At 38.0% G+C, this 12,755-nt stretch overlaps 1 protein-coding gene across 4 annotated transcripts in view; it reads right to left on the bottom strand.

Annotated features, from left to right (window-relative positions):
• Positions 1-12,755, bottom strand: part of STK39 (serine/threonine kinase 39) — an 87,629-nt gene that overhangs the window by 30,354 nt on the left and 44,520 nt on the right. For all 4 annotated transcript variants that reach the window (XM_021399079.1, XM_021399082.1, XM_021399081.1 and 1 more), the window contains 3 exons: positions 5,861-5,983; positions 5,714-5,746; positions 4,282-4,349 (listed from right to left, as the gene is read on the bottom strand). In XM_021399079.1, the coding sequence (XP_021254754.1) occupies positions 4,282-4,349; positions 5,714-5,746; positions 5,861-5,983 (224 nt within the window). The remainder of the gene's footprint in view (positions 1-4,281; positions 4,350-5,713; positions 5,747-5,860; positions 5,984-12,755) is intronic.

The following is a 12,755-nucleotide window of genomic DNA, read 5'->3' as shown; positions in this document are numbered from 1 at the left end:
ACATATCAAGATAACCAAGATGTTTAGGACATTTATACACCATGGCAACAGATCAGACAAAAATTGAGAACCAGTTTCTTCAATTCATTACAAAATTCAAACATAGTTCCTTAATTAAATAAGGACACAGTCCTTTCACAAGCTTTGCTCTGAATTACCTGAAACACTGCTGCTAGTTTCACTTCTGGGGCAAAATAGTCTAAGACACAATACTGGAAAAGACAGAAAATAAATTGGAAAAAATGCCATCTCCAACTGAAGATGCAAGTGAGGCAGGCATCAATTGGTCACAATGTGCCTGAAATTCAATTATGTCAGATGAACTCTGACAAGGGAGAACATTTCTCTAAGTTAGCCTCACTGAAACAAATACCTTCTAAATTGAAAAGGTATTAAATATAAGTTAAGGGTAGAAAAATCAGATATTCAAGTTGGAAATTATCCAAACTAACGGAGTTAAATGCCACCACTCCTACGAACAGCACTACGGGATTCTTTAAAATTTATCTTAGGATTCAGATTGTGCTTCTTACCCACAACACAACATTTACACTAAAGAGAGGCTGGTGCTAATTTGGCATTCCCTACTCCATTACGGTTTCAGTCCAACTCCGCTGCTTTGGAAAAAACGTCAGAACTTAAATCATCCAGTCAAAAAATTACTGAAATGCACTGATTCTTTTTGCCAGATTTCCTCCTTTGGGAAGGTCATTTTCAATTTCTGTATATGCTATTAACCTTTGTTAGAACAGCATTTTGCATTTTTTTCCATAGTATTATTATCACCAAACATTTGATTTTTTTTTGGCCTAGAGTAGCCTCATCTTTCTAAAGAGAAAAAGTAAGTCAGAGGACCAGTTCCTTTTTTTACATGCCCACCTGAAGTTCCTTCTCCCACAATGCCCTAAATGGTTGCACTGTATTCCATCACAAACACTCTCCAGCTAAGACAGCTCCCTAGCCAAAAAGAGTCAGCCATACTACAAATGCCATCAGTTTACTTCCCCACCATCCCTTAGTTCTTTCTTGCCCAAGGACCCTGGAAAAAATGCCTTGTCCCCACACATCCTAGCCCACTCAACTTTCATCACACAGGAGGAATTCATTCAACATCTAAGATGCTCATCTTTTGCTGTTGTCACCTTACACTCTCTTTAGGGAAACAAAAGGAAAGCAGTAACAAGATGAAACCATTTAGTCCCCTTCCTCTCACATCTCCTCCACCATCAGTCAAGTCATTTGTCTTGCATTTCTCTGGTATTTACATTTTTACCCATATCAGTACTTACTTTTTTAAACTGTAATTCAAAGCATCCAAAACCAGTGTTCTGAACTCATCAAGCTGCAGCAGTTTATATAATTTTATTGCCTCAAGCAAATTATTTTAAAAGAAAAAGCTTCCAACATTTTGGATGATATACTGAGTTTTGAGTCTTCAGATCTGGCATCTAATGTTCACAATGTTTATCTGAATATCAAGCCATACTTTAAAAGCTATATAATAGTAGTAGATGAAGCATCACAGCAAATTGTTTCTATCTGCGTACTGTAGCTAACTTCTTTCATAACAACATGTTTCACAACTTATGGTTCGTTTTAACAAATCCCATAAAAATCCTCTGATGCGCTCAAGTCTCGATCAGCTATATGACTTAATGATCAATTCACCAAAAGACATCAACAGAACAGCTTAAAGTCTGCACTAGAGGTGGATAAATGCAGAAATCCCTATGAGCATATTAGCTGTTTACTGCATTGCAATCCTGAGAGAATGCTGCCTGACACAAAGCCGAATTTTATCAACTACCAAATGCCAAAACTAGCAGTATTTTCACTTTCAGATGCTCATAAAAAGTTTGCTCAGTAATTATAACAAAGAACACCATCTAGGGGCCACAGTATCCTTCCCAATATACAGCTACCATAAACGTAAGCTCATTCACCCTGCAGTAGTTGTAGGATCAGGATAGCCGGAATGCAGAAAGAGACTAACCCAGGACTGACTCATCATGACTGAGGGCCTCCAGGTTACATCTTATGTTACAGAGAGTTTATCTTCCAGAGTTTTGCTGTTTATTTTTTAATGAAGGGCCTCTCCAGTTACCCTTGCAATAACAACAACAACAACAACAACAAAAAACCAGTTCAATTGGTGGAAAACTTTACAGCTATAGTTCAAGTACTAACATGCTAAACCTTACTGTATTCTGAAAACAATGTCTCTGTAGCTTGTCACTTACATTACCTGGAATGGTACAAGCTTGTCAATATGTCACTGGGATGCCAGCCTCAAACCCCCTCTGGCATTTAATTAGCAGAGTGGTAAGGTCCAAATACTGGGACTCTTTAGGGCTGGGGAGGAAGAATCCTAACCCTATGCCCACCATTCTGTTACCACAATCGCTGTTTTTCTAGAACTTTCTCTGTAGATAATTTCCTAAATTAGCCCGCTGCAGACATACCTCCCCCCCAGAATTTCAAAGTTCTCTACTTAGGTGCAACTCACTGCCAGGCCAGGACCGCTATTAATGTGCCTACATTAAGGCCAAAGAAGACAAGACTTTTAACCGGATATACCAGCACACTCCCTCCATACATTATATGCCAGATCCTGCTCGTATGTTCAGGTTTCCATCAGAAGGACATCCAGGTAAACACTGCAAAGATGCATGATCCAGCCCACCTCCTACTGGGGCGGGACAAGGCCAGAGCTCACACGGTGCTCACTGCAAAGCATATGCTCCAGAATATAGGTCAGCCTAAATTAGCAAAAAATTCACTCTGCGAAATTATGCATCAGATTTTTTACTTTTTTTCAAAAAACAGCCAAGAGTGCTCCCAGACCCCAGAAGGTATCTGCTGTTCATGACTATTTTGTTTAAGGGAAGCTTTTCAGCTCCTAGCACACAAATTAAGAGTTTGGAAACTCAGGTTTCTGTACCTTAAGAGCCACAGAAAAAAAATGAAAGCATAATCCCTGGCATTTGACTGTGCTAAAATGTTTGGCCTTTAGATATGCCAGCACTGCAGGTAACTGGGTAGAAGCTTATCACTCTACAGGTTTCAGCATAATTTAAAAATACCCAAGCACCTCACTAGTACTTCCATGTGGTAGCGTAAATTGGTCTGTTTTGTAAATAGTTTCATCTACCTGTGTTCAGCAGAAAGATGAAAAAGAATATTGATAGCATAAACCAGGCTGTTATGTAAATGGGACAAGTAAACCGATTCCAAATAATCTTGAAGTCTTTTCTCTCCCCACAATAAAATTTATTACTACTCCCTACAGTAAACAACCTTTGGCAGCCAATTTTTTGCAGCTGTCACTAGACAAGTAGTCAAAAAAAGGGGAGATAATAGATTTTGGAACTTGGCAGTCATTCTGTACAGATATTTCTTGTGATTATCAACAGTTTTTAAAGTCACTGTTTTAAAGCCACTTGCTGTGCATTAATCTTCTATTTTTTGCTAACATACTGGTCATAATTTTGTAAATATTTCTCTGCTTGTCTTTTTATCTTTTTGTTAGCATAAAAATAGCATTTACTTCTGCTCACACAAGTGATCAGGATGTCTGTGAGAGACTGTAGTTTCTTGTCACAAACACAAAGAGGACGAAAACGAGTTTTAAAGCAAGGGGCAATAAGCTTTTTAACCAAGTTAGCCATTTAAGGAAAATAGCTATAAATATAGAAAAAGCCATCAAGTTTCTCGGTACAAATATACTTCTTACACAAGAATTAAACTGCATAATTAAGCATTATCAATTCTTAGTTTTAAACGGATTTTCATGAAAGGTGCCTCATTTTGAGGACGTATAAATTTGAAGCCAGACAAGATATTTCTATCAATTTTCTAAAATATCTGTCATTTCTCTACAGTGGCTGATCAAACTTGCCAGTGAAAAACGTTTTGAGTAGGCAACTTGTAATACAGCTATGGTTTATTTCTGTCAGAGGCTGACTGCTGAAGTGTGAAAGAAACTCATTAAAAATCTCTCACTGTGATCCTGCATTGCAAAAGGAAAAAAGAAAGAAAATACTTAATGAAGGGTACATTTAGCCTGAAGCCACATTCATATTCTGCTTTTCATTTTACTCTATTTCAGTAAGCAATTAAAAGACAGCAATTAGTCACAGAAACACTATTCATATTGGCCATACTGGGAGATTAAAGAGGTTAACACTTATTTTATGTTAATATTATGAAAGTAATGAAGGAAATCAAGAATAATAAAGTCACCTTACAAGGAACGTTAAAATAAATAGAAGAATCTCTTACCTTAATCTCAAGACAAGATTCACAGCACATGGAACTTCACTATATTCGTCACTAACAGCAGGCTGAGACTATTAAATAAAAAAGCAAAAAGCATTATAATGGATGCCAAAGAAAAAAAATCCCGAAATACTTGCCATGCTAATAGTCCAACGTCAGAGAATATTTCACACATCCCCTAACTCTCAGAAACCTTTTAAACACTTTCAGTAACAGTCTAAAATATAGCTGATACCAGTAAAACTCCTGGATTTAAATTACAGAGATATAAATGACAAGGCCTGTATTAAACAACGGAGCAGGAGAGCTTTTAATCCGCCTTGTATCAAAACTCCAGTAACCTGTTAAATAATATGCATACAGTGAGAGTAACAAGCTACTATTCCCATTATCTCTGTATAACAATTTTGGATCTTAATAAAGTCTTACATCTACCCATCTGCTAAGAACTAGCAGTGCAACAAAGCAGGCTTCACAGCTTGGGGAATGCCTTTCACTGAGAAATCATACACATATCTTTCACACTATCACTCCTACCTCACACTGTATTACTCTGTCCAGTACATACTGATTTGAAATCCCAGAGGAAATTCCACAGTGTGGAATCCCCAAGGTTTATAAAACAAACAGAAGCATGAGGAACACAGCATGGGCCCCAAGACATCTCAGCCTTGACTGGCAACTTCTACAGGTACTGAAGCAGTACGTAAACCAGCCCTGACACTGAAAGACTGCGGTCATCACAGGAGCTAACAGGACCAAATCTAGCAGGAAGCCATTACTCTTTGTACAGATTTCTGTGGCACCAATGAAAATCAGAGCCTCTAAAATTGCAGGTGAATTAACAAGCATCCACTCACCCATGGAACAGGCATTTTTAGATAGAAGATCACTTTTGCTGTAAGCCAGTAAACTTATTAAGCCATTATTTACAGCATTGATGCTTCCTATGCTCTCAGCATGGAACTTTATTACTCTGAATTAATCCACTATGCCATAGTACTGAACTATTTCACTTCATATGGCATCAAGAATTTTAATTACAAGCTACACATTGTGATACATATCCTGACAATGAAAAATTATTTGGAGATCTTTCAGCTACTCCAGAAGAACCATTATCACTCTGACAAAAGGCAGCAATTAGTGTGATCCAGTTGGGAAGATTCATTAAAAATGGTCAAATTACTTATCTTAACCAGTTCTCTGGGGCAGGAAAATAACATCACTTTGAATTTCCTATCCATTTTATCCAATGTGTACTCAAATTAATTGCTACAGGCCCAGCTGCATAGAGTTCTATCCTCACAAGTACTTGTCATCAAATCAAACCAGCACTCTCCCCTCAATTCACATTTTTAACGAGAGAAATTGAAAGAGAAATCCCTTCACTCAAACACTTGGAAGAAAAAAAACCTGAAAGATACATTTTTACCTCTGTGTTCTCCTCTTCTTTTACTCTTCGTGACTGGAAAATAAATGCGGTGAAACATGAGTTTTATGCATTAAAGTTCCAGAAATACTAACAATTAAGACAGAATAGCTTGCAAAGTGTAACTGTCTTGACACAAAGAAAAGTTACCTTCTCCTGAGAAACAGCAGCCTTGCCTTCCTCACTCTTTTCATCCATTTCATCATCACTCCATTCCCAGTCTCCATCCTCTGTTTTATGGAGGTGACCACTGGAACCTGGCACTCGTCTAACCTACCAAAATATTAAGTGTTCTCCATTAAATAGACATTTGAAGTCTTCAATTGTGTCCTGGTTAACCAGCAGCTCTTAATTATTTTTATTCTATGTGCTTTTTTAAATTTACTGGAGGACTCCCTGGCGCGCTGGAATAATATCTGACATCAAGGGTCAGTCATTGTTGAACTAGTGGGAAGAACTAACCCAGGCAGAAATCATATAGGAAAAAGGAGGCGGAGGTAGGATACATTTTACAGCTGCTTCAGAACAAGCTCAAGTAGATGACAACTGCTTACTACAAACTACATCATTTCAAGGCTCAAATCAATCATTCAAGGATGGAGAGGTTACATAAGACCTGTATCCCAAGAACAACCTCGTTTAACAACTTTACTTGTTCTGCTAAAAAGCTTTGAAACATGTAAAAGGCCTTAAGGATACTTTAAAAGTAAAATTCTCCTTTTAGATAAAAAGTAGGTGTATGCAGAGTGAAAAGGCAGGCAGACATGCACCGCACCAAACTAACTGGGAAAACATCTGTAGATTAGTCAGTAGATCAGAAGCCTCATAAGCAGCAAAGTCTGAGAATCAAATTCTGTTGCCATCTTGCTTCTTCTGAGCCCGACAACATGCTTGTTTTCCCAGGGTCCTGCTCAGCCTGAGCAAAACAGAGGAACATCCAGCAATTCTCACCACGCATTATCATGAATTAATGAGACTTGTAAGATTGCTGGAAGCACAACACAATAATCAGCAGTCCCAATGGTGTTTCTCTAATTATTTTACATCACTGAACCAAGATACTAGATACAGTCCACACTGCTCAACTTCAAACGCTTGTACAGGTAAGCTTCCTAGCACTATGAATTTGAAAGGTTTAAGGCATATTCTTTTGAATTAAAAAAAAAAAAAAGATTTACTCAGAAAAACAGTACATTGGCATTAGAAGAGGAATAGAGCAGCAGGTGTTCACAGTTTACAGCTCACAGATAGAAGAACATGGCAGAAGTGGAAAAGCATTTTCAGGCCAAGAAGAATTACTGGAAAAGACACCTAATAAACTATATTTAAAATGAAACTGTGATATGAACTAAATGGCATTAGCTCAAAACTGTACATATCCTGTGTGGATACATACAGCCTGGTTCAAAATGGTTCAAATTTGGTTTCACAGATTCCTGCCTGTTCTGATGTCATGCTCAGCATACTTCAGGGCAAGGATTTAATTCTTTCTGATGAGTTTACCACCACTCTAATGTTTGGTAGCACAGCTATCTCTCAAAACAGCAATGAATATGTTTTTTTAAAAAAGAAAAGTCTGATTTCTGACTAAAATATTACTGGATTTTTTTTCCAACTTAATAAAACTTACATAAAAAATAAACAGATACTACCCTTACTCTAAATGCCTCCAGTTGCTGCAGACCACAATGAGTGGAGACATGCTCCATGTGAAAGCTTGCAGCTGCTTCTTAATTCTATTGGCAAAACATAGGCAGCATGAAAATAGTATAGGACACTAGCATTTTGACCCTCTAGAAAACTGTGAGACACAGGTAATTGATGCAATTCTTCTGAATCTTCTTTCGATAGAATAGAGAGAAATGGGTGGCTATTTCTCTACTGGATTTGGAGCGGTGCAAAGTGGAGATGGTTGGCTTTACACTACAAAAGCTAGAGTATGAATGCAGGAGTCCTCTTTCAAAACCTTGTACATACACAAGCAGGTATCTTACAGTCTCCACCTACACTCTTTACCCCTCTTCCTCCACTTCATATGTAAGCCTCAACTAGAGGACAGGGTGAAGCTTCCACCACCTCAGCACCTTTCCATAGTCACCTTCCTCTATCCTTACAATACTGCCACTTCACTTTTCTCCCCTGCAGAATCCATGAAAAGTACCCTACTCAGTTTCTCTGTATTTTGCACTCCTCTGTAACTGAGGAGATGGGAAAACCGTAGGATATTAGGGGAATATCCTACGCGGTCAGTTAAGGACAAATTCTGTACTGTCTTCCCTGCTTCTCAAACCAGGCTTCTAACTGGAGCTCCTACCTCCCGTTGCACAATAAATGGGCTCTTACTGTCCACATCATCAGGGATTATCACAGATACAGCGGAAGGCAGCAGGCAATTCGCATGGTGCTTGCAATTACTGACTGACCTACAAGGAGCAATCTGATGTGGGCTTCTGTTTAACAGCATGCACATCTTCCCAACAACTATATGATAACTTACGGGAAGATATAAGGCACAAACAAAAACAAGCTTTTTCAGACAGAACAGAATAATTTACAGATGTTCACAGACTACTTGCACTAACCAAAGTCTCTTCTGCATCCATTTTCAGTTGTTCTGGAAACTTGCTCTAAGTAGAATGATGTTAACGTAGCCTAATGATGCTAGCAGAGAGTCACAGGAAAAAGCTTACTGATGAAGATGGATTGCATTTCAAGCTTTTAAATAGATTGCCTTTTAATAAGCAATAAACAAATGGCTCAAGGAAAAGAAAGTTACTTCAAAATAAAATACTGTGTTAGATTAAATGATTTTCTTAAAAGGTGTCTGAAGGCAGAAGAACAAAAGTCTAGACTTGTACTCCATCCATCAGACTGATTCCCACCTGGACATGCATTCAAAGGAAATCATACTTTCTGCTATATCAAAATATGCAATCTATTCAACCCGCAAAAATACCAAGTTATCGGCTTCTATTGGTGTGCTTAACACGTGCATTAGTTTGCAAATGAAGTTTTGCAATTTTTGATTAACAGGGGCTTGGCTCAGTCTCAGTTCTGATAAAAGCCACTAATGTGGGGAAGGCAAGTATTTCATGTATGGGATAGAGCAAGAGTGGGATGCATATCTCAAATCAATCCTCTCTTTTCCCCTCATAAACCTATATCACTAATATCACATATCAGATGGAATTATATTAAATTTATGTTGTAATACATACTTATCATCAGATTTTTAATACTAGTATTAGCTCTGTTTCTCTTCAGATTTTGAGTGTGTTTTTCAGAGCACATCTGTTAAAATGCATATAAGTAGTAACACTGAAGTATTTTAGAATGCTATCATTTTACTATCCTCAACTTGCATTTTAAAAGCAGCAAAGGAATAAAACACTGCAAGAAGTAAAGGAATAAAACATACTGTATGTAAACAAAGCTTTTTAGGCTTTGAATATGGGGCAGTCAGAGAAGCACCTTACAGGCAGTAAAAGGCAGTTGAGATAATCTAGCAGTTTGTTACACTGTGTGAATCAGTGGAACACCGATGTTCCAGTCCTGGAACATCCACCAGGGCTGCACAGTCCTACAACTCCTGGCACCTATGTGGTTGCACATTGAGCGCAGTCAACCTATCACTCCTGGAGAAACCCTTTTTTTTTTTTTTCTTTTCTGAACAAATTTTCTGCAAGATTTGCAAATTGAAATAGCTCTTCTTGATGTCAAACACCAAAGGCTGTTTAAGCAATGAGGCAGTGAAAGGAAACTGGGATCGCCTCAGGATTCTCAAAATTGTCTATTCTAACCCCTGACAGTGAAGCACAGTGTGACACACCATCTCAGGCTTTCATTTATGCTCTCAGAGCAGAAGAACCACCCAAAAAAATAATACGGAGCACAGTTAGCTTGCAACCAGATCAGCTCTTGAATTTAGCTGGCACTATAGTCTGCACAAGATGAGAAACTGGAATACAATTTCCAGTAGTTGTTCCTATTTGAATGAGCTTCAGACAACAGTTCAATATCATCTGTGCTAAGAAAGCACAGGAAATTCCCCAAAGTAATAAGAATATATCTACCTATGCAGATTGCTCTGAAAGTAATGCCTCCTATTTATTCCCATGGTACCTACAACAGATACAATAAACACAGCTGAATTCCTCTGCATGAAAAAAACTGCACCCCTTGACATTCCCGGATGTTTGCTGAACACTTACGGAGACCAAACAGTGTAAGTATTTGCTGTAGCTTCCATGGAAATAAATAGGTGGCAACCTATGCATTTTTCTAGATGACATTCATACAAAGTTTTGTTATCATAGAATCATTAAGGTTGGAAAAGCCTTCTAAGACCATCTAGTCCAACCACCCACCTACCACCAATACTGCCCACTAAACTGTAAACTAAGTACTACACCTACCCTTTCCTTAAACACCTCCAAGGGCAGTGACTCCACCACTTCCCTGGGCAGCCTCTTCCAACACCTCACCACTCTTTCTGAGAAGTTCTTCCTAACACCCAGCCTGAACCAACGTGGTGCAACTTGAGGCCACTCCTGGTACTGTCACTAGTCATCTAGAAGACTATTTCAATTCAGTCTACAAAAACAGGTGTGTAATAGACAGAAACATTTTGCTGAAGAATAGTTACACATACACGTACTATCCGTAGCCTGTAAAGCATTCACATTGCACAATACAACAGCAGGGATCTGTGCCACAGGTGCACATCTGTAGCAAAAATATTACAGTATGGCAAATATATTACAGTATCAGGGGAGAGGAGGGAAAGGTCATCCCATTTTCTCTTAACAAACTACACTCCTCTGTGGTAAAGCTTAGATTCTTTCCCTGGGTAGTGGGCAGCATAAGCTTCTTCGAAATTCTGCAGCTTGTAAAAGTTAATGAAAAAACATGGCAATGGGCAAAAACAGATGCGATTACAAGAGTTTGCGGGTACCTGATGGTCTACATAACACTCAACTGTTATCTGAAGTATATAAAATATATAGCTATAGAAAGCTGTGTTCACCCATGTACAACATATTCATCTGCCCTTTGACAATTATCTCACTGGGTCACTGCAAGAATATGTGGAAAAATTGGCAGAAACAGCAGCAGATCTAAAGAGATCACACATACAGGCAGCAATAACACCATCAAGATATTTTAAAATATCAAGGATATTCCTACCCAAATTCACAGATAGTGGAACATGATGAACACCTCGCAGGCCATCTAAAATTCCACTTAAAGAATCTCTTGTATTTCTGACAGAGTTTGACTGCCAGCTTCTCCACAGAAGTATTTTTTCTGCAATGCATGTTGAAGGTACTCTTAAATTAGCATTAGATGCTTTTCCCAAAATAAAGTGCTACAGGAAACCAGTGCGAGTAAACAATGCGAAGTGTATGCAAGATGAAGCATTCATCCCATCTTCTGGTATATCCTGGGAGAGAAAAATAGCCTGAAGACAGGACAAAAGGAAATTTTAGACTCCAAGATGAATATGATTTGAAGACTCAGGTATTGCCTCAAAGTATACCAAACAAAAATCAAACAAACAAAGAAAGCTCATAGAAAGCTGTTTATCAACGCTTTCAATGAGATTCAATGATACTTTACCCTTTAGAGATCAGATCATCTGATTTTATCTTATAAAAATCAAATGTAACATTTCACTCACATGAACTATCCTAAAAACAATGCACTATGTTCTTCATCTGTACTGTGTTAAACTCCTGTTGTTTGGGATGAGAGGGGGAGAAGGGGAGGATGGAGGTATTAAGAATGAATCCACAGTTTTTATCGCAATTACAAATTCATGATTCAATCTGCTGAAGAGAAGACCTTTATACGTAAGTCTAAAGTGGTTAGTGGACTGTAGTTGAACTTTACCGTCACTCATGTTACTGCTGAAATTTGCAGAGAAGCTCAACAGCATGAGAATGGATGCTTGTCTTCAACTGACATCAGATACTGGTACTATTGGTAGTGTGAATTTCTCCATATTCTTCATATTCTCATTCACATCTAGACTGTGTTGTTTTACTGGATTTTTTTTCCTTCTATATCCAACACTTCAAAAATTAACTTTGTTTCTAGGCTAGCATCACTTAAGACAGACCTCCTTATGCTATCCTGTAAGAAAACTAATGAAAGAGCACTTATCATTTGACTGGAACAAATCACATTCCATTCCTCAGCAAAGCATTGGCTCTTTGGACAAGACGAACACTTGTTTGCAACTTTCATTTGTGAAGCAGAATAGCTTTAAGTCATTAATAAATTCTTCCATCACAACTAAGTAGTTGTAACACCCTTCTGAGATCGTGATGCAGGTGATGTTTCTTTCAGCATGGTCAAAGGGAGTATGAGAAAGCCTTCCACATGCACAAGTACCAACCAGCCTCAGATAACATACTGCTTTAGTACATTAATCTCAGTGTAAAAAAAAAAAAAAAGGTGAGTAAGAACAATAATCTTAACACTGGTCCTAGCAAGAGTACACTGCAGGGGTTGTATTTGGAATATTTTAAGTATCTGGATTTTGTCTACTGCAAGACTGATAAAAGCAAGCATGGTTTTTTTTTTATTTGGCCCCTACGATGACAGCATTACAGCAGTTCAGAACATTCTATTTCTCTTCTTGGTGCAAGCCTCCCATTTTACAGAGGGAAAGAAAGAAACTGACAAATGCAGTGATTTATCCATGTTCACTAAGCAAATCTGAGACAAAACAATGAACCAATGCAAACTTTTTATGTCCCTACAACAAGAAGGAAAAAGTTCCTTGCATGGAACTCCGTCAGCTTCAGTCAAAATACACAGCACTGATGGTTCTTTATGCAAGGATTATCTCTATCTCAGTAAATAATTCAGAAGGAAGCAGAAACAAGTAAAAACATGCACAATTCTAATTTGTTTATTGTTTTAAAAAACCTAAATGCTCCTTCCAAAACAGAACTAAACTAATTCACAACTTTCGCTAATAAGGAAAACAACACAAGTCTTGAGCCTAACAAAGACAAATTAACATGCATTAGAAAAC

This window comes from Numida meleagris, chromosome 5 (genome assembly GCF_002078875.1).
Source record: "Numida meleagris isolate 19003 breed g44 Domestic line chromosome 5, NumMel1.0, whole genome shotgun sequence".
Classification (NCBI taxonomy): domain Eukaryota; kingdom Metazoa; phylum Chordata; class Aves; order Galliformes; family Numididae; genus Numida; species Numida meleagris.
The sequence above is the reverse complement of the archived record's forward strand: the minus strand, read 5'-3'. Positions and strand labels throughout refer to the sequence as shown.